Source organism: Barbatula barbatula, assembly GCF_947034865.1.
Source record: "Barbatula barbatula genome assembly, chromosome: 9".
In the NCBI taxonomy this organism is placed as follows: Eukaryota; Metazoa; Chordata; class Actinopteri; order Cypriniformes; family Nemacheilidae; genus Barbatula; species Barbatula barbatula.
In genome coordinates, this window is record NC_136772.1 from 11,309,637 (window position 1) to 11,332,520 (window position 22,884).

The 22,884-nt window shown below is 46.2% G+C and overlaps 1 protein-coding gene across 1 annotated transcript in view; it reads left to right on the forward strand.

The window, feature by feature from the left end:
• Positions 1-22,884, forward strand: part of dnah7 (dynein, axonemal, heavy chain 7) — a gene marked incomplete at its 5' end in the record, with an annotated part of 74,809 nt that overhangs the window by 15,393 nt on the left and 36,532 nt on the right. The window contains 7 exons of the mRNA XM_079464475.1: positions 228-440; positions 7,663-7,761; positions 7,862-8,110; positions 11,584-11,733; positions 12,545-12,727; positions 19,777-19,953; positions 20,834-20,965. Coding sequence (XP_079320601.1) covers positions 228-440; positions 7,663-7,761; positions 7,862-8,110; positions 11,584-11,733; positions 12,545-12,727; positions 19,777-19,953; positions 20,834-20,965 — 1,203 coding nt within the window. The remainder of the gene's footprint in view (positions 1-227; positions 441-7,662; positions 7,762-7,861; positions 8,111-11,583; positions 11,734-12,544; positions 12,728-19,776; positions 19,954-20,833; positions 20,966-22,884) is intronic.

Sequence of the window (22,884 nt, forward strand, 5' to 3'; positions counted from 1 at the left end):
TCACTGTCAGATAAAAAAAAACAGTTTAGTATTATAACAAGAATCAACCAAACACGAAAATATTTGATCACACTTTACATCAGGTTTCTTGTTCTAACTGAAGTTTTGTATAGAAATATATTAAAACATCTTTAGTTTCCAAAAAATATTCCACTCCTGTTTGTTTCAGTAGATTGTCCATTTTGCTGCTTCTGTGATTGTGAGAGTTGTGTAATTGTCTGCCGCAGGCTCTGTTCCGGACAGTAGCTATGATGGTGCCAGACTATGCTCTAATAGCTGAGATTGTGCTCTATTCTTGTGGATTTGTCAGAGCACGACCGCTCTCAGTGAAGATTGTAGCTACGTATAGACTGTGCTCAGAGCAGCTCTCCTCCCAGCATCACTATGATTACGGCATGAGAGCTGTGAAATCTGTTCTGACCGCCGCAGGGAACCTAAAGGTAGGCACTGTATCCCCTGTAAATATTTCTGTAAACATTTCTAATGTTGCGGTTTTCTCACGGTGTACCTTGCATTCAGTTTTTAACGCATCTTTTGTGTCTGAGCCTCAATGAATGTGTTTATGCAAATGACTACCAACTCCAACTGATTCAGTAGGTCTCCACCTGCCACTGTTATCAGTAAAGAGTTACAACCAAGAGTCAAAAGAATGAGGCATTTCCACTTCATCTCAATTCTCATTGCACGCTTCGTCTCCTCTTTCACTCGCTTGTGGATCAAAGTCTGATGAATCTGAAATTGACTATAAATAGTGTTCACGCTCAATTTACAGTAGGAACCACGTGATATACAGATCTTTGAAAAAATAAAAGTATTGAAATCCAGTGTGCTTCATGAATTCTCAGTGCAATGCTTTCTTGAGGCTCATCCTTAGCGTCATGTCCTTAAAGTAATAGTTTTCCCCAAAATTAATGAAATCATTTACTCACCGTCTTGTCATTACAAATTTGCATTACAAATCTTTCTTCCGCAGAACACAATATTTTGAAGAAAGTTGATAACCGAACAGCGGCACTTATTCACTTCTACTGTATAGACACAAAACCAATGCAAGTTCACGAGTTCACCTGCGCAGATAACAGCGATGTTGATAGGGATAATAAAGCACGAGCTTGGTTATGAAGGTTATGCGTATTTGGCGTGCTGTCCGGGAAGCGGGCTCCGAGCTCGCCAGATCTATCCGAACCCGAAACACTACACCTTGGTCAGGGTGAGTGCGCCGAGCTCGGAACCGGTTTGAGCCCAGAGCACACCCCCCATAAAGCACGAAGTTGGACAGCCGCCGGAGTACGCATACCCCCCCAAAACGCGGTGCTGGACAGTATGGAGGCGTGGACTGCGTTCGGGTAAGGACAAGAGGATGGTGGCTCCTTAGAAGGTGTGGTTTGAGATGAGGCAAGACTGGGGCAGGGGTTCCTCCAAGGATGGTTGAGACTGATATGGAGCGAGGATGCCTGCTGGAGTGATGAGAAGTTGAAACCCATGAGCGGCTGGAAGTAGGTTTAGTGTTTTAGAGGGTGTAAATCTAGGAATTCAGAGATTATCTAAAATTAACCCGTCTTCGTGGGTGTCCCTGGATGAGGACTGATACTGGGAGGGGGCTACTGAAGGAGGGATCCAGCTGAAGTAGAGCACCTGATGGAGGTTCCTGCTGGGGAGAGAGCTGCTGTTGTGCTTGATCCTTAGAAAGTTGTAGATGGCAGAACAAGAGATGGAAGCACTGGCCTCTGCGGAGGCGATCGCTGCGGCGACGCTGGCTTCGATGGCTTGGATGGAAGCACTGGCCTCTGCGGAGGCGATCGCTGCGGCGACGCAGGCTTCGACGTCTTAGATGGAAGCACTGGCCTCTGCGGAGGCGATCGCTGCGGCGACGCTGGCTTCGACGTCTTAGATGGGAGCACTGGCCTCTGCGGAGGCGATCGCTGCGGCGACGCTGGCTTCGACATCTCAGACGGAAGCACTGGCCTCTGCGGAGGCGATCGCTGCGGCGACGCTGGCTTCGACATCTTAGACGGAAGCACTGGCCTCTGTGGAGGAGATTGCTGCGGCGACGCTGGCTTCGACGTCTTGGATGGAAGCACTGGCCTCTGCGGAGGCGATTGCTGCGGCGACGCTGGCTTCGATGACTTGGATGGAAGCACTGGCCTCTGCGGAGGCGATCGCTGCGGCGACGCTGGCTTCGATGACTTGGATGGAAGCACTGGCCTCTGCGGAGGCGATCGCTGCGGCGACGCTGGCTTCGATGATTTGGATGGAAGCACTGGCCTCTGCGGAGGCGATCGCTGCGGCGACGCTGGCTTCGATGACTTGGATGGAAGCACTGGCCTCTGCGGAGGCGATCGCTGCGGCGACGCTGGCTTCGATGACTTGGATGGAAGCACTGGCCTCTGCGGAGGCGATCGCTGCGGCGACGCTGGCTTCGATGATTTGGATGGAAGCACTGGCCTCTGCGGAGGCGATCGCTGCGGCGACGCTGGCTTCGATGATTTGGATGGAAGCACTGGCCTCTGCGGAGGCGGTCGCTGCGGCGACGCTGGCTTCGATGACTTGGATGGAAGCACTGGCCTCTGCGGAGGCGATCGCTGCGGCGACGCAGGCTTCGACGTCTTAGATGGAAGCACTGGCCTCTGCGGAGGCGATCGCTGCGGCGACGCTGGCTTCGACATCTTAGACGGAAGCACTGGCCTCTGTGGAGGAGATCGCTGCGGCGACACTGGCTTCGACGTCTTGGATGGAAGCGCTGGCCTCTGCGGAGGCGATCGCTGCGGCGACGCTGGCTTCGACGTCTTGGATGGAGGCTTCTGCTGAAGAGTCTGCTGTGGCAGAGCCCGTGACTTGGGCGATGGCCCCTGCAGGCGGGGTCTGAATCCCTGGTGATTGCTGAGGCGGTTGCAGTGGCAGCGAGATCCCCCGCCAGGGAGATGAAGGCCGAACAGTGGAGGCCCGAGCCCATGTGGGCGAAGGATGGACTCTTAGATGATTCGGGAAATGAGGGTTCGATGGGCTTCCCTGATGATTGAGAGATCTGACCTGATGTAGCTCTTAAAAGCTTCCGATGTCCAGCGCCCTAGTGCTTGGATTTGAGACTGCGATAGGCCTTTTTGGGCGGCTGTAGTTGCTGCGCCTATGCGGAAGGAGTGGCCGGAAAAGTGGTCTGCGGGAATGCCAGACAAGAGCAATACGGCTTTGAGGTGTTTTTGGAACCAGAAGCGTGTGGCTGGGCGGTTAGATTCGTCCACGAAGAGAGGGTCTGATATGGTTTTGGTCTGAGATTTCCTGAAGTGAAGGTAGGCTAGAAGGGTCTGATAAGGCTGAATCGGTGACTGGAGGTTGAAGATGTAGATGAAATGTCCCCTCCTGGTTTGGTCCGTCTTGCTTTGTTTAATTAAGAATGAGATCTTTTTTTTGAACAGGTTTACAGGAATATCAGCTCCGAATAGGGAGGTATCGGTGTTGGTAAGGGGTCTGCTTCGGGCGCCAGCTGCCTGAATTTCTGGAAAGCGAAACGAGAAAGGGCATCAGCAATCTGATTTTTTGCTCCGGGAATGTGTTTGGCAGTTAGAATGAACTGGTCACAGGCTGAGATCCAGATGAGGCGTCTGAGGAACGGCATTAAAGCGGGGGAGTGAGAGCGGCCTTTGTTAATGCAATGAACCGTGGCCTCGTTATCGCAATGTACGATAATACTGGAAGCCGACCACTCTTTCCCCCATAGGGATGCTGCGACGACCAGTGGATACAGCTCGAAAAGTGCAGAGGATGCTAAGGCCTGCGGAATCTCTAAGAGCTGGGGGGGCCAAGAGGATGCAAACCAACGACCTTGGTAAAAGCCTCCGAAACCTACAGAAGGGGCGTCAGTGAAAAGGTGAATATCGACGGGGGAGGAGGACATGTCACTGTAGAAAAATGACAAGCCATTCCATTGCTTGAGAAATTGTATCCATAAGCTCAGCTCGTCAAGGCAGGGGTTGGATATGGATAACATGTCCTCTAAAGCGTGCGCGGAGGACGCGAGAGAGAGGAGGTGTGAAACGAACGGGCGACCTTGCGGGATTATTCTCATCGCGAAATTCAGATGGCCGAGAACGGACAGGAGCTCGCGTTTGGAGCAGCGGGGATTAGCTAACAGCGAGGAAGCGATGACGATTGTTCTGTCGATTTTCTCTTTTGGCAGTGAAGCCTGGAATTTAAGAGAGTCTAATTTTATTCCGAGAAATTCGATGGAAGTGCTCGGTCCTGAAGTTTTGTCTGGGGCAAGGGGGACGCCGAGTTTTTCAAAAACCTGTTGGACTTTTGCTAGATGCGCAGCTGGAAACGAGCCGAAAGTAAGGCGGACAGAAAAGTAAAATTTATTGCGCCATTGAATGCCGAAAAGGTGCCAGAAGTCTGGGTGGATGGGCATGACTTTAAATGCGGATGTAATGTCGACTTTGGCTAGCCAAGCTCCACGACCTGCATGTTTTATTAAAGTAATGGCTTGATCGATGTTGTGATAGTGCAGCGAAAATTCCTCAATTGGAATGAGGCTGTTGATGCTTGGAAAGGCCGAGCCGTGCGGTGACGAGAGATCGAAAATGAGGCGCTTTTTGCCAGAGAATTTACGCGTTGCTACGCCGATGGGGCTGATGCGAAATACGGAAAACGGGGGAGCTTTGAAAGGGCCGATAATGAATTTTGCGTCAATCTCCTTTTTAATAAGGAGATCGACTGACTCTGGTTCGGAAAGCGCGGACTGAAGGTTGGGGCAAATTAAGCTGCGTGATGGAAGACTGATAACGCCGGGGTCGAAGCCGTTCGAGAGACCGGTCAGAAGGTAGTCCGTGAACTGAATGTCGGGGTGCGAAGACAACTCGAAAGACAAACAAGAAACGTTCACGGGAGTCGAGAGGTAATTTTTTAGATTTTTATTTTGCATTTGGGACATCGGGCATACAATGCGAGCGTGTGCACCGCTGCAGAAAAGGCACACGTGCAGGAAGCGACAACGCTGCCTGGAACATCTGCCAGAATTGAAACTCCTGCATGCCTCCAAACTGCTGTGTTGCCCGTGAGCTTGGTTGGCTGGGCGGATTGGCAGGCGCGGAACAGAGGAAGTGGATTTGGGAGGCGTAACTGGGCATGAGGGAAGAGAGGGGGTGACTAGGGGACAGTCGATTGTAGGATGCGCTACTGAGCGACATACCGCGCAGGAAATATTGCGAACGCCTAAGAAAACCCTGTTATGCAGCTCAGTGTCCAGTGCGCCCCAGTAGGGGCACTGGTTCCACTGAGCCACACGAATGGCACATTTGGCGGAAAAAAGTTTGTGGTAAGTGTAAAAATGCGCGCCCCCGTAGGAGAGAGCGAGCTCTGCCACGATGGCGAGGTAATCGCCCAGCTCGCGTCTCCTATGAGGGAACGCAGTGCAGATCACGTCAGTGTAACGTGAAAAAGCAACGGTAAATTCGGGGAAAGACAGTGTGCGGGTGTGGTTGGGTGACTGATTTTTAAATGTGAGCGATAGATCACCGTAAGTGATCTGCCGCTCGGTTGACGGGGGTGATAATGGTGAGAGGAGAGAATAAAGGTCTGTGTCCGCACCTGTCAAGATCTGCGTTCTTATGTTCCCCGAAACTGGAGGCGGTTCCAGGGCTGGTGCGTTGATTGGCACTGGCATAGCTGTCGCCGAGGCCAATGAGAAGCTCGATCGAGCCTGCGGAAGAGAGAGAAGGGGGGGAATGGCGGCCGCCTGAGCGGCTAGCGGAGTCATGCTCGCGCTAGCAGCGGCTACCAGGGTGGCTGGGAAATGGCTCGGGACCGGCGCCTGCATCGCTAGCTGAGGCAGCCTCGCGCTAGCGGCGGCTACCGAGGGGGTTGGGAAATGGCTAGGACCCGGCGCCTGCATCGCTAGCTGAGGCAGCCTCGCGCTAGTGGTCGACGCAGGCGCCGTGGGCCAAGAGCCAGGGGCAGGAAATGGGTGGTAAAGCACCGGAGCTCCAGGTGCTGGTGAGCCAATGCTTCGAGGGCGGCCCGCTACTGCTGGCGGGGTGTTTGCAGGTGGCCGAAGCTGGCCAACGGCGAGAGGGACCGGTGGGTCCGTGGCGATACCTGCGCTCGCGGAAGCCCTGCTGTTCCGGCTTCCCCGCGGGCGGCCGCGACTAGCTGCGGAGGTGGATTGCCTGGATCGGGAATACGGAGAACCGCGAGCCGTGCCCGGCTTGGTGGCGGAACCCCCCGTAGCGCCCTTCGGTGAGGCGGTGTCCGCCAGGGAAGAGGCGTAGAGGCCGTAAAGCTCCGCCTTGGTCATCCGCCTGTGGAAGTGGACGTCCGCGTTGGACAGAGCTAGTCGTAAGCCCTGGACGGTCCATTTCTGTATGGCGGGGATCGCGTTGTGAGCGGAAGTGTAGGAAGAAGCCGGGGAAGCAGGTGGACGTCTCTTAGAGCCAGGAGACGATGTGCCACCTCTGGACTTAGCCTTCCGAGGTGTAGAACGGCGGAGCGGGCGGCCTCGTGATGAAGCCGGAGAATCGCTCGATATATCCGATCCTGAGCTGGATTGATGAGCGCTCGGCAGCGCTAACAGATTGTCGTCGATGACGGGGGTCTCAGACATCGCGTTGATGCTTAATCTTAGGAGATCGAGCAGGTAAGATGGATTCTCTATTTATGAGCGAGCTCGCTATGGCTAATTGTGTATGTGCAGTGATTGCTGATTGTGGACCAGCCGGCTGATTATATGCTACGGCTCCTCCCGAACTTTGTTAATTAAACATCATTTAATGAGTAGTTTGGTTAACAAAATTATTCAAAATATCTTATTTTGTGTTCTGCAAAAGAAACACAGTCATACAGATTTGAAATGACAAGAGGGTGAGTAAAATAAAGACCGAATTTTCGTTCATGGGTGAACTATCCCTTTAATGCTCACATGCAGAGTTTTAGGAGGAACAGATGCATTTCTTGAATACAGCGTAGTGAAGCGTAGAGATTCTGTTGCTGAGTAAAAGTGATCTTACATTCACAGTTTCTGTCTAAAGGAACATCAAAAGTGATTTTTCATCCAGTACATGAGCCAGCTATACTTGCATAAATGACCCAACTTTGTATGTACAGATTGTGGGGTTGTGTGCTCAGAATAAAGCCCTTTTTATACGGAGATCCTGGGAAATACACGTAAAATGTGTCCCGGGATCGTTAGATTGACATCTGTATTGTGCTGCAGTGTGGATGTATCTCTTGGTTGGTAGTGTGCCTGTGGTGCGATCCTGAAATATCAAAGTCACAAAAATCTAATCTGTCACGGCTGAAATAGGCAGAGGAGAAACATGCACTGACCTTGACAGCTCCGGCTCGCTTTTCTCCTTCTCCCAAATTTGAATAGCGGCTGCTTGTGTCATCTCTTCTGTTCTGTGAAATGAATACGTCTGTGTCATTTTCACAGCAATCTCTGCACCATCACACCCGAGACTGCACTCTTTTGCCATCTTGAAATTACTTCTGGAGACAAAGGCATGCTCGAAACCCCTCGGGTGTCTGTTGCAAATGACTGTGATGGTAAAGAATGAACAAAGACAATGTGGCTGAATGCCATTCTCCCCCCGGAGACTTCCAAAAGTGACAGCACAAGCAAATGTGTTATTAAGTGTCAAACCTTTTTCTCTCCCTGTGTTTAACATGTCACAGCTGAAGTTTCCAGAAGAGAATGAGGATATTCTGCTGCTCCGATCTATTATCGACGTTAACCTTCCAAAATTTCTGTCTCATGATTTGCCATTATTTGAGGTACACCCCCATCCACACATCATTCAATACATTGTGAACCAGAGATGTTTTATGTCGTTCTCCAATTTTTCTCCGTTTCCTCAAACTATTTTAAATGCAGGGCATCACCTCTGATCTATTTCCTGGGGTCAAACTTCCCAAACCAGACTACAGTGTGCTGCTCGAGGCCATTAAGGAAAACAGCGCCAAGATGAACCTACAGGTCACAGATTTCTTTGTCGAGAAGATCCTGCAGATCTATGAAATGATGATTGTGCGTCACGGCTTCATGTTGGTGGGAGAGCCTTTCGGCGGGAAGACGTCTGCCTACCGCGTGCTTGCCGCAGCCCTGCATGACATCTGCGAGAAGGTGCTGTAATTGGATGACATTTCACCAAAAACGATTTCATGCCTAGATAGTCGCAGTGGGAGTAGAGTTATTTGCATGCAACACTGTGCTTTGAAGATACAATAGAAACTTTTGTTTTTCTTTTTTTATTGACTTATGTACTTTTTGGTACGCAGAGATTGTGAACTCCCCTCCCACATTTCTCAACCAATTGTGGATGTGAATCACATACACTTAAAAACAAATATTTGTTGGTCAAGTGGTACCACGCAAATATGTTGATTCGTTTCTACAATGAACAATTTAGTTGTATAAACAAAATAAAATTCAGGTAAAGTTGACGAAACTTTTTTAAGTAAATCCAAACCATTGAGATGTTACCTGTAGTTTTAAGTTAATCAAACTCAGTATTTATTCTTCTCAATGGTACTTTTTGTTATCATACATAAATCAAATATAGACTTACTTCATGCAAGTCAAAACACTACGAGCAAATCAAATGAGAGAAAACTCATTGCTCAAGTCTTTCGCAGTCTTAAAAAGACTAAATTAGAGGTATTTCGTACTGCCTGGAAGGATAGTACAAAAAAATACAGGAAAGCCCTAAAAACGTCTCGATCCGCCTACATTTCATCACTAATAGAAGAAAACCAAAATAACCCTAGGTTTTTATTTGATACAGTGGCTAAATTAACCAAAAATAAATCGTCAGCGACTTCTGATGCTGTATACCAGCATAGCAGTGATGATTTTATGAACTATTTCACAAATAAAATCCAAGATATTCGAGAGAAAATTATAACTATGCAACCAGATGCGAAACCCGCTGAACAAACGACTTACTACAGCACCCCTAAGGAGAAATTATGTTTATTTTCTACTATAGATCACGATGAACTATCGAAAATCATTAGATCATCTAAATCGACTACATGCATGCTAGACCCTATACCTACAAATCTACTGAAAGAGATGCTCCCAGAAATTATAGATCCTCTACTTAGCATTATTAACTCATCTCTGACATTAGGACATGTGCCTAAAGCATATAAGGTGGCTGTTATAAGGCCCCTTGTCAAAAAACCCCATCTGGACCCTGGAGAACTAGTTAACTATAGACCTATTTCGAATCTACCTTTCTTATCTAAAGTTCTGGAAAAAGTAGTCTCAACTCAAATATGTTCCTTCCTCCAAAGGAATGAGATTAATGAAGATTTCCAGTCTGGATTTAGAGCACATCACAGTACAGAGACTGCTCTGATTAGAGTTACAAATGATCTGTTTATGGCGTCCGACCGAGGTTGTATCTCCTTATTGGTGCTGCTAGATCTTAGTGCTGCATTTGACACCATTGACCACAGCATGCTCCTACATAGACTTGAAAATGATGTCGGTATTAAGGAAATAGCTTTGAAATGGCTTAGATCTTATTTATGCGACCGTTTCCAATATGTAAAAATAAACAATGAGGTATCACGCAAATCGCAAGTCCAGTACGGTGTACCACAGGGCTCAGTACTAGGGCCTATGCTCTTCGCATTATACATGTTACCCCTAGGAGATATAATAAAGCGACATGGAATAAGCTTTCACTGCTATGCTGATGATACGCAACTTTATATTTCCTCGAAGCCTCACGAAACACAGCAATTCCATCGAATAGTGGAATGCATTGTCGATATAAAAAAGTGGATGAGTAGCAATTTTTTATTACTGAACTCGGACAAAACTGAAGTGTTACTTATCGGACCGAAAACCGCCCTACGTAACAACCAAGAATACTGCTTAACTATTGATGGATGTTCCATAAAACCCTCATCTTCAGCTAAGAATCTTGGCTTTATATTCGATAGTACTCTGTCATTTGAGAACCAGGTCGCCAACACCTGTAAGATTGCGTTTTTCCATCTTAAAAATATATCTAAATTACGTCATATGCTGTCATCATCAGATGCGGAGAAGCTTATACATGCCTTTATGACATCAAGACTAGATTACTGTAATGCACTATTAGGTGGTTGCCCTGCAGGCCTATTACAAAAACTCCAACTGGTCCAAAATGCGGCAGCTCGAGTTCTTACACGTACAAAAAAGTATGAGCATATTAGCCCGGTTCTGTCAACCTTGCACTGGTTACCTATAAAGCATCGCATAAATTTTAAAATCTTGCTTATTACCTATAAAGCCTTGCATGGTTTAGCTCCTCACTACTTGAGAGAACTTCTTACGTATTATAGTCCATCACGTGCACTACGCTCTCAGGCGTCAGGTCAGTTGGTAATACCTAGAATTTCAAAATCAAGTGCAGGCGGCAGATCCTTTTCCTATCTAGCGCCTAAACTTTGGAACAGTCTTCCCTGCAATGTCCGGGAGGCGGACACACTCTGTCAGTTTAAATCTAGACTAAAGACGCATCTTTTTAATCTTGCATACACTAGATTATCATAATATATGTATTTCAAAGATCTAGGCTGCACTAGTTAGATCAACCGGAACCAGGGACACTTCCAATAACAACTGATGCATTTGTTGCATCAAAGAGTGCAGAACAGTACTCTACTCTCAGCCAGTCTTGTCTCATTGTTCCAAGGTTACAAGAGCGGAGCGGGCAGGGCGCAATCCATTCCTAGACCTGACAAATGCTGGACGAAGGAAGTGACGTCCCTACAAAACTTCAGCCACTATTAGATTATTAATGATAATTTTAAATCTAATTTTTTTTTTATTTTCGCCTTGTTGTGCAGCACTGTCGAGCTTGTGCAGAGGCTGCAGTTTTTGCCAGAGGGGAACTGGAATCCCCTGGTTAGGCCTGGTTTCCCTCCGAGGTTTTTTTTCTCCTCCAATGGAGTTTTGGGTTCCTCGCCACCGTTTGCATACTGTTTTGCACTGTTTTGCCTGGCCGGGGGGGCTGCTAGAATTTGGTAGTCTTATTTAATTAACACTGCATATAGGAATTTATTGTGTGTCTGATATTTGACCTGTGTTTTGAATTCCATAACCTTTTATGTTTTACTTATAGTCATTTTTTCTTGTACAGCTGCTTTGTAACAATGAAAATTGTAAAAAGCGCTATATAAATAAAGCTGACTTGACTTGACTTGACTTGACTCTTATGCAAAGCATGCTGGGAACTGGAAATCCCACACCAGTCTGAATTAACCAAATTTTATATTAAGTAAACCGAACAATAGGTCCAATATTATAGGGTTTCGCGTTTTACTCAGCATTGTTAAGTTGACCAATCAAACACTTTGTTAAGTAAAGCCGCCAGTACAATATTTTGTGTATGAATGACATTTCCGTTAATGTAGTTACTTGCATTCTTTTTGTACTGTGAACAAGGTACTGCTATAAATCACTGCGTTGCTTTGTTGATTTCGTGCTATTATAAAAAATTGTCACAGAAATCTATTATAACTGTTTATAACATAATCTATTATGAGAGCAACTTCAAAGGTTTTTAAGGACGAGTAATAAAAGTGTTTTGAATGCAGGATCTGATGGATGAGAATAAGGTTCAGATCACTGTTATCAACCCAAAGTCGATCACCATGGGCCAGCTGTACGGTCAGTTCGATCCTGTATCCCATGAATGGTCAGATGGCATCCTGGCTGTCAGCTATAGGGGATTTGCTACATCTCAGGTACAGTATTCATTCATTTTATTTGTCCATTACATTTCTTACCATGTACTGCTTATCGTGTTTAAGCTACCGCTAGATACATAAATGATGGCAATTGCTGTTATATCCTCTGCCAACAAATTAAAGGCAATTTCTAGAGTGCTGTCGCCTGAGACATGCAGCTGTGATGTTACGCTCACCATGGTAACACAAAGTCTGAATATGTGTCATCTTTTAAGCTGATATTGTTCGCGGTGCTGTCGTAGTGCAGTCATACCCTCAATCCATAGGATTACAGTTTAAAGCCTTGTTTCTGCGGCTTACAAAATAAACGCTTATGTTTAAGCAGCTGCTGGCAGAGATGATTTTACCAAAGTCTTTGTGAATATGAGGAATCCTCTAATAGTTGAAATTGAAGAATAAAAAGCAATAAGAGCAGACAGGTGTCAAGAGTCTGCTTCATACATCGTTTCCTATTTGACTGCCACTTCTTTGCTCAAGGCAATGAAGGAATGCTTAAGAATCATTACTTTTGTATCAGGAAAAACCTTGTTCTGTTTTAATGAAAAGCTGAACTAGGCCGGAAGAAAATTATGCTTTTCAAGCGATGTGTTTAAACCGAAGCACAACATTCATGGGTATCATTTTAACTCATAAATGTATAGAGTAGTGGGAGGTACAGCAACACAGATAACACAGTTAAACAACCTTTAGAAAACATTAGCAAAAAACATGTATAATACACGTAAATGTCCTTGCATATCTATTTTAAAAACTATTCGCAGCTCACACTGCACATTTGGTTTAAGTGTCTGTCCATCCTCTACTCCAGAGTCCAGACAGAAAATGGCTGATCTTCGATGGGCCGGTGGACGCGGTGTGGATTGAGAACATGAACACTGTGCTGGATGACAACAAGAAGCTTTGTCTTATGAGTGGGGAGATCATCCAGATGTCCCCGCAGATGAGCCTCATCTTTGAACCCATGGACCTGGAGGTGGCTTCACCAGCCACGGTGAGATGAACAATCACCTTTTAACCAATAAACATTTGAAACAATAACTGGATGTCAGGAGAAAAATCTGAAGAAAAAATATGACCTATTACATTAGAATTCTAATGTTCTTGTCAGAACCCGGCCTAGAACTCGGGTCTCTGGTGTGATCGCTAGGGGGTAATACCACTGAGCCACCACCAATAGAAACACTCCAAATCTCCAACAAAGGTTCTTCTCCAAATGAGGTATTAAAAGGAAATCAAAACCTCCACGAGGGGAGAAACAAAAACTAAAGACAGATGCAAAGAACTTCTCTAAATCACTTAAACAATTCTTAGACTCAGGGCATCAGGCAGACATCTCATACAAAGACCAAGTAACAAAGTATAACAAAGACAGAACTTAAATACACAGGGGGAAACAAGGTGCAGGTGAAGATGATTACACAAACGAGAGACAACAGGTGAGTGACATGACCTCTAGTGGCAGAACTAAGGAAACAGCAGTCCCAAATGCTGACAGGACCCCCTCCTCTAGGAACGACTCCTGACGTTTCTTCCAGAACATCCCGGTCTCCGGGCACGAAATTCCCGGATCAAGCTGCGGTCTAGGATGTCCTTGGTCGGAACCCAGGAGCGTTCCTCTGGCCCGTAACCCTCCCAGTCCACCAGGTACTGCAGGGAGTTCTGAACCCTTCGTGAGTCCAATATCCGACGGACTGTGAAGGCTGGCTGGCCGCCAATGATCCTGGGTGGTGGAGGAGGCCTGCGTGGGGAGGGCAAAAGGAGAAGACAAAAAAGGTTAACAAAGACACATGAAAGGTAGGGTTAATTCTAAGGGACCGAGGAAGGTACAAACGGTAAGACACAGGGTTTACTTTCCTGGCAATACGGAAAGGGCCAATAAACTTCTGGGCAAGTTTCTTAGACTCAACCCGAAGAGGCAAGTTCTTGGTAGCCAACCAGACCTGTTGGCCGGCCCGGAAGCTGGGAGCCTTCAGTCGATGACGGTTAGCCTGATGCTGGTACCTCAAGGAGGTCTGGATAAGTGCACGTCTAGCCTTCTTCCAGGTCGACTGGCAGCGTCGGACAAAGTGTTGGGCAGATGGGACACTGATCTGTGCCTCTTCATCAGGAAACAGTGGAGGGAGATAGCCAAACTGACACTCGAAGGGGGACAATCCTGTGGCAGAAGATCGAAGGGTGTTGTGTGCGTATTCTGCCCACACGATGAAGGTGGACCATGAGGTGGGGTTGTTGGCCACCATGCAGCGCAGGGTGGTCTCGAGATCCTGGTTGACCCGTTCTGTCTGGCCATTAGACTCAGGATGGAACCCAGATGACAAGCTGGCAGACGACCCGACCAATTTACAAAAGGCCCCCCAGAATCGAGATGAAAACTGGGGGCCTCGATCGGAGACAACATCCTGAGGAATACCAAAGACTCGGAAGACGTGATTAATCAGAAGCGTGGCAGTCTCCTTAGCTGAGGGCAGTTTGGGTAAGGGAATGAATCGGGCGGCTTTCGAGAACCGGTCCACAATTACCAGGATAACAGAGTTGCCCTGGGATGGAGGGAGACCTGTGATGAACTCCAGAGATATGTGCGACCACGGTCTGAGGAACAGGCAAGGGATGCAGGAGTCCTAAAGGCCGCTGGCGCCTCGATTTCCCTTGGCAGCACACTGGACAGGCCTCCACAAAGCTCCTTACGTCCTCCTTGATGGAGGACCACCAGAACCTCCGCTGGAGGAAGTCCAGGGTACGTGCAATACCAGGGTGGCAGGTCAGAGTAGAGTCATGACCCCACTGCAGAACCCGGGCTCGGACGGATCGAGGAACGTAAAGTCGACCTGGAGAACCACCTCCTGGGTCTGGTTCTTGGGCTTGGGCCTCACGTATCTCCCTTTCCAATTCCCAGCGCAACGGCGCGATGATCCTAGCCTTAGGGATGATCAATTCTAGTGACTTATTTTGGGATTCAGGAGAGTAAGCTCGGGACAAGGCATCCGGCTTGACGTTCTTAGTGCCGGGCCTGTAGAATGGAGCGACGCTTGAGGTCACAGAAGGCTCCTTCTGCCTCTGAGGACCAGCAGATCTTGGTAACACCTCCCTTAGTCAGTGCCGTTAAGGGTGCAGCCACGGAGCTGAAGTTCTTGATAAACCTTCTATAGAATTTAGCAAACCCGATGAAACGTTGAACCTCCTTGACTGTCGTAGGGGTAGGCCATTTCAGGACTGCCTCGACCTTCTTGGGATCCATCTCAGCATGACCTGGGGTGATGATAAAACCGAGAAATTGAGCATGGGTGACGTGGAACTCACATTTCTCAGGTTTCACATAGAGATGGTTATTCAGGAGGCGTTGGAGAACAGCACTGACATGTCCTTCATGCTCCTTGAGAGATCTCGAAAAGATTAAAATGTCATCCAAGTAGACAAAAACAAACTTGTTCAGCATGTCCCGGAGTACGTCATTTATTAGGGCCTGGAAGACTGCTGGAGCGTTGGTGAGCCCAAACGGCATCACCAGGTACTCATAGTGACCCGTGGGAGTGTTGAAGGCCGTCTTCCATTCATCCCCTTGTCGAATCCGCACAAGATGGTAGGCATTGCGTAGATCCAGTTTGGAGAAAATGGAAGCCCCTTGTAGCAGCTCAAAGGCGGAGGCCATCAGAGGAAGGGGGTAGCGATTCCGAACCGTGATTTTATTGAGTGCCCGGTAATCGATACACGGTCTGAGTCCTCCATCCTTCTTCCCCACAAAGAAGAAGCCCGCTCCTGCCGGGGACGTGGAAGCACGGATGATGCCAGCCGCTAGGGACTCCTTGATGTATGTGTCCATTGCGATGCGCTCTGGAGGGGACAGAGAAAAATCCGACCTCTAGTGGGACAGGTGCCAGGGAAAAGGTCAATGGAGCAATCATATGAGCGGTGTGGTGGTAGGGAAGTGGCTCGGGACTTACTAAAAACAGCCTGGAAACGGTGGTAGACACTAGGGACTCGAGACAGGTTGATGGATTCTTGAGACTCTGGACTCAGGGTAGGGGTACTCGAGAGGGGACAGGTAACCTGGCATGCAGTACCCCAACTCAGAATGGTTCCAGCTAGCCAGTCGATGCAAGGGTTGTGTTGGTGCAGCCAGGGGAAGCCCAAGATCACAGGGAACTCGGGAGAGTCAATCAGATAAAACTCCTCTAGATTTTGATGTTGGAGGACAGTGAGACGCAGAGGGTAAGTGATCTCCGTAATGCAGCCCGGTTCCAAGGGTCTGCCGTCTAGGGCAGTAACGGTTTGGGGTCGAGGAAGTAATTGGGAAGGTATACAAAGCCTCCTGACTAGAGACCGGTCCAGAAATTCGCCAGCAGCCCCGGAGTCGATCATGGCTCGGATCTGATGTTGATGGCCCTCCCAGGAAAGAGTTACAGGAATGGAAAGCACTGCATTGGGCGGAGGAGCACTAATCTTCCCCATCACAGCCCTCCTGTAACTGGGCGGGGACGGTCGTTTCCCGGGAGCTCGGGACAGAGGAGACGGAAATGCCCAGATGCACCGCAGTATAAGCAGCGATTCTCCCTCATGCGGCGATCCCTCTCTGTAGGGGAGAGTCTGGAACGTCCCAACTGCATGTCCTCCGGGGGCTCGAATTTCTCAGAACTGGGTGAGGAGAAACGTACAGGATAGGGTTGCCTGTTCCCATACAGTTGGGGCGGAGACGTCTTGTGACGGCTTGACTCTCTCTCTCTCTCAGCCGATTGTCCAGACGGATAGCCATGGTGATCAAGGATTCGAGATCAGTCACGGGTTCGCGAGTAACTAGGTCGTCCAGAATGTGTCCGGACAACCCTCCCTGGAAGCAAGCCATTAGAGCTTCATCATTCCAACCGCTACTGGACGCAATGGTCCAAAACTCAATAGCGAAGTCTGCAGTGCTACGTGACCCCTGCTTAAGGGTGAGTAGTTTTCTGGAAGACTCCCGACCACTCACTGGATGATCAAACACCCGCTTGAACTCCTCCACAAAGAGAGCGTATGTTCCACAACAGACATCTTGAGATTCCCACACCGCTGAGGCCCAGGAAAGTGCCTTATCTGCAAGGAGAGTGATGATGTAGGCGATCTTACATCGGTCAGTGGGGAAGCTTGAAGGCTGGAGCTCAAAGGTCAAGGATCGCTAGGCAGATCGCTAGTTCCTCCTGACTGGACAGAACTGCTTCATGGCGTTGATAGGCTACCTCATGCTGAGCCATCACTGCCACCAGGTCCTTATAGGTGAGTGTTTCTGAATCCATGTTGTGACTTGGTCTTTCTGTCAGAACCCGGCCTAGAACTCGGGTCTCTGGTGTGATCGCTAGGCGGTAATACCACTGAGCCACCAGCAAGGTTTAATAAAATAAAGATGACAAAACTCCAACAAAGGTTCTTCTCCAAATGAGGTATTAAAAGGAAATCAAAACCTCCACGAGGGGAGGGAAAAAAACTAAAGACAGATGCAAAGAACTTCTCTAAATCACTTAAACAATTCTTAGACTCAGGGCACCAGGCAGACATCTCATACAAAGACCAAATAACAAAGTATAACAAAGACAGAACTTAAATACATAGGGGGAAACAAGGTGCAGGTGAAGATGATTACACAAACGAGAGACAACAGGTGAGTGACATGACCTCTAGTGGCAGAACTAAGGAAACAGCAGTCCCAAATGCTGACAGTTCTAAAACCCCATTGGCACGCAAAAGGAACAACAGCACTGATTGCTGTGGTCCGGTGCTCTACTCTGCTGTGATTTTGCTGTCATGTTCAATATAATTTCCTGCTTCCTCCATCCATCAATAACAGCTTCTTTGCATTACATTGGAACTGAAAGACAATCAGTGCTGAAATTTGCCAGTCGAACAGTTACATTCAAAGTAAAATGATCATGTTAAAATAACTGGGATCCAATCGGAAGGATTTGCAGAGGAGTAAGCGCCCCACACGGCAGCATTTTATTCACCTGACAGTGACTAGGGCAACGTTTATGATCTTCTAATAGGCATTGCTGATGTATTAATGTAAGTGGCATGTGTTGATTCATATTGTCTGTCTTTTTGAACAGGGGAGAAAGTTTTGATTTATGAAGTTTTAGTATGTTTTCCTAACACGCTGCACGTTTTTGTATCTCAAAAGAAAAAAATATTTCTAATAATGTAGATACTTTAAAGCAGTGGTTCTCAAACTGGGGGCAACCGAAATGTTTTTTTATGAAATATAGAAATGTATGATTTATCATTATTTTGTGCAATCAAACATCGGAAGAAAAAGACCACCAACCAAAAGAACAGATTTTTTAGCATTGTATAACTGAATATATTTTTTGATTAATTAAAATGTAAGATATAGATTAGAAGTCTTTATTTGGGGGCCGCAAAGCAATGCACTCTAAACAAGGGGGGTCTTACAACAAAAGTCAGTTTGAGAACCACTGCTTTAAAGCGCGTGGATCTTATTGTCGGACATACCACGGTATAATCCTACATACTGTATACCTATATCATGTACATTTACAAATTTCATGACTCCTAGAGGAGGATCAGCAGGCATTTGTTACATCTGTATAATATATTCCTATAATTTATTCCACCTACAAAGGCAAGCCAACATTGCACATATTTGTTTCCATTAGAAGCTAAAAGAATGATGAAATCGGATGAAAATATGTCATCACATTTCCCAAGCTGATATAGTCTTATCAGAGAAGACATCTCTCAGAATTTGGCATCGAATTCAAGACAGGCTCTCTCTTTGATGTTTGGCGTTGCAATAAAAGTAGGCCTTCAAATAGGATTGTCACTGTCATTCGCCATACGAGAACCTTTTCCAGCAAACCAGTCAGAAGATGCCTAACCAAATCGCTGGCAGCGGCACAATGATACACCCACGCTGCTCATCCCCCTCTCATATCCTGCCCGTGAATGGCATAATGGCATGTTGCTTCAGGATTCTGGTTTCAGAAACACCAACGCGATTTCCTCACCGTCTTTATCTCGGCTTCTTCTGCTAGGATGGCTTTGTATTCGACGGAGCTTCTGCCTGGCACGTCCCAGCCCGAGGAAAGGCTCTTATAGTTACGGATGCTGGCTTTATCTGACCCAGCGTGGGCACAAGACTGATTCAAAAGAATGGGTGATGATGACGGAGATTTAACAAGCGCGTTATAGAAAAGGGAAGCGTGTGAGAGCGATATCAAAGTGTGTGTGTGTGTGTTTTTCTGTTGTTAGTAACTGCCACTGGATCAGATCAAAGCAGACGCTGGAGATGGAGCCGGGGGAAACATTGAGAAGAGATCAAATCTGTGTGCATCTCTTGCCTCACTTTATCAGAAAAATATTTGCTTTGGCTGCAGCACGAACGTAAACCTTTTCTTTTCGTCTCTATTTCTCTCTCGCTTCACATTTCTCATGTTTCTTTAAATAGGGAGGCTTGAATCATAAGGAAGGCCTGCTGCAAACTAGACCAAAGTTCAGTGAGAATTCAAGGTTGCTTTTTCTCAGGGGTCACACAAGGCCCGCATGTCTCCCGTGGTTTAACAACTGTGCTCAGGTGCCCTGTTCACTCACACCTCTACAATTCTCACGTTCCTTCCACGGAAGCCAGATTCACACAGCTGGTTCCACCACGTAACTTTGATGGTGTGCTATTCATCAAACCATGTACAAGACCTTTGTCCTTATGAGTAACCCAGAACAGCTGCTGTTGCAGGGAAATAACATTTAATTTCCAGATATATGATAACACAAAAGTTTTGGACCTTTTTCAGTTGAATGTCCACAACCTTTGATATTTACATTTAGGCATTTGGCAGACGCTTTTATCCAAAGTGACTTACATTGCATTATCCTATACATTTTACATAGGTATCTGCAATCCCCTGGGATCGAACCCACAACCTTGCGTTGTTAACGTAATGCTCTTACTCTTATCATCTTTTATTTGCGTACAACTATGTTTTATTTCACGGCTGCATTTATTCACCTGTACAGACAATTCTGTACACTCAAGCTTATACGTTTTTGTTTTCTGTGCAGGTATCTCGGTGTGGTATGATCTACATGGAGCCTCACATGTTGGGATGGCGGCCTCTGATGCTGTCCTGGCTCAACACTTTGCCGTCCACTGTAGGATCCATACACAAAGACCTCATCACGGGCCTGTTCGACCGCATGTTGCCCGCGTGTCTGCAGCTCATCCGCAGGGGCACGAAGGTACAACTGTAACTGTACTGCTCACAATAAAGGAGTGCTTTCCACATTAATTAAAGCAGATCTCTTATATACACTAAAGCACTTTACAAATACTTATTAGGCTGATATCCTAATATATTTATTCATTTGAAATAAAACCTGAAATAAAAAATAAACTTTAATATTTAACAATAAATAAAAACGACAATTACAAAATTGCTAAGAAAAAAAAACTTCAAATAACACGAAAACTAAACTTACAAAATTCAAGCTATTCTGAAATATTAAAACTACAGTAAACCAAACAAAGAAGAAATAATGAAACAAATAAAAGAGTATTACTTGTTTCCTCCTCGTCTGTTTTTGCCTGGTTCTAGAAAGTTAGGTGTTGAGTGGGAAACAGACCTACAGAAGTATAATTGCTGAGAACAGAGTGACTAACTTGAGATTTCCTCTCCTGCAAGTTGTTAATAATGAACTGAGGCTGGAGAAAATACACCTATTATTTTTAATATAAACCTGAATTTTCACTCTAATAAATTCTTAAAGGAATAGTGGTCTAAATTAAGCACAGACAGAATTTTCATATTTCACATATGTGCGATGCATTTTAAATAGAATAAAACCTAACAATGTGATTTAGATTGTTTTATGACGGCCCACTTCTGGATGTATTATGTAGTACATTTTGGTCAATCCATTTCTTATAAGGATAGTTATGAATTTGATAAATTGTTTACAGTCATCTTGCGTTTATCATTTATTAAATGCGTGCTATTTATTCTCAAATCTTGCCTAATATCCCAAGCTGCCCAATATGATGGCACACGAGTCAGTTCTAGAGATCTAGTTACAGTTTCCAGGTCCAGACTAATGGAGTGTGTTTTGTGTGAACGTTCAGGAATTATCTCCCACATCCAACACGAGCCTGGTGAAGTCTCTGATGAATCTGATGGACTGCATGATGGACGAGTTCAGAGAGGAGAGCCAGATGAAGGAGATGAATGAGCGAGACATCTGCTCCTGGCTGGAGGTAAGGAGATGAAAACCAGCTCCCTAGCAACCACCTCTTAGCAACACAAACCAGCCAAAACACCCTTGCATCTTGACAGGATGCAGGATTTCATTGTTGTTTCACCTGACCCATAGATATAGATATAGAATCGGTGTAGAAATATATAGACATTAGATGGCTGGCAGAATATATTGTTTTCCAGCCAGTAGCGGCTCCAGACAATTTTGATTGGGGGGTCAATGGGGGGTCCTGGTCATTTAAAGGGGGTCTCATGAAAACCAACAGAAAATACAGTGGACACGGGTAATAACTCCATATTAATGCTACTAAACAAATAAAACAACACAGCATATCAACTACTTTGTTTTTAATTAATTAATCAATTGTAGTCTGCAAACAATATGCACTTTAATTGCCATATCCACACCCAGTGCCGCTGCTAGTCATATTGGTGCCCTAAGCATAATTCCATTATGATGCCTCCCCCACCCTGAAATTTGCCAGTTTAACTTTTTATTACCAAATTTTTATATTACCATATAACTCAATACCAATAACACAATAGCAGCATCGCAGTATAAAACCTAGGAACACTAAATAGAGAAAGTAAAATCTTCACAGCTTTGCTGACTTTGTAAACATATGTAGAATAGCCAACACACACTACACATTTGAAAGTGCAAACTTTTCTTCAGTAAACAGAATTAGTAGCAGCACATCCACATTTCCCGAATTTAAGTTAATTAAACATGGACATACCTGCATGTGATGCACGGTCATCATCTCGCAGTTTCTTCTTCTTTCTTTTCTCTGATCCTGACTCCTAATGTCTTTTCGGGGCCATTTCCAAATAAGTTGCCTAGACTACAGTCTGTCACACTGCATCAGGCGCACGCGCGATCAACCGGCGCTGCCGCGCGGACCGTACATGGGCGGGTGGTGGTGATATGGGATTGTTCGGCCGTGTTTTTTTTACATATACATGGCTAAAATGTGCCTGCCTAATCATTTTTCTATAGCCTAATGAAATAATATTAGATTTGAAAAAATGTTTTTCATTATGCTATTTTGGTGTCGCCTCAGCACTTGGTACCTTACGCACAGCGCGTGGTAGCGGCGGCGCTGACCACACCCATGACAGAAAACATATTTACAATCCAAACGAACTACGCGTGTATGATTTAAATTGAGGCTGTCTTGGTTTCTCGGCTGGGCCATGGATTAAATCCCCAGTTAAATCCTCTCCGCCGTCAGGATTCCCACCATCTGTGCCCGCTGTAGCGCTCGATGAGGCGCCATTTCTTTCCATCTGCTCACCTGTCTCTTCCGCCCTTTTTAGGTATAACAAAACGATCCATTTTTAGCTTCAAGAAAAGTTCGTAGCAGCTCTTGCGGTCTCGCGACAGCGCCTTGAACGCAATGACGCAAGACGCAGCGGCAGCAACGTTCATGGGGCGTCGCATTGATTCTGATGTTTATATTTTTTTATATGTCGATTAAATTCTTAATTATTATTGTTCTGCGTAGTTTGAAGAGAACGATTTTTAAATCTTTATCCCGGATATATATTTTAATATGTATCAAATATTTTTTAATCAGGAAGGGGTGGGGGGTCTAATGAGGGGTCAAGGCGTTTTTTGGAAGGGTCTTGAGACCCCCCAAGACCCCCCCTGGCGCCGCCACTGTTTCCAGCAAACACCTCAGCTTTTCAGCCCTGAAAGGTCATCTCTTTAGCCAATGGCAACTTTTTTTTGTGTTGTCTGAAGTATTGCTGAAATCAGTCAATACTGTCTGCATTTCTCCTCTGAAGGTAATAATCTTTCTTCACCTGCTCCTCAGAGACAGAGATCATATCAGTAAATCAAAAAGTGCCAACCCCGACGTTGAGTCTCATTGATTAGCTGGTACAGGATCAATGCCTAAAAAAGCTTCCCCCT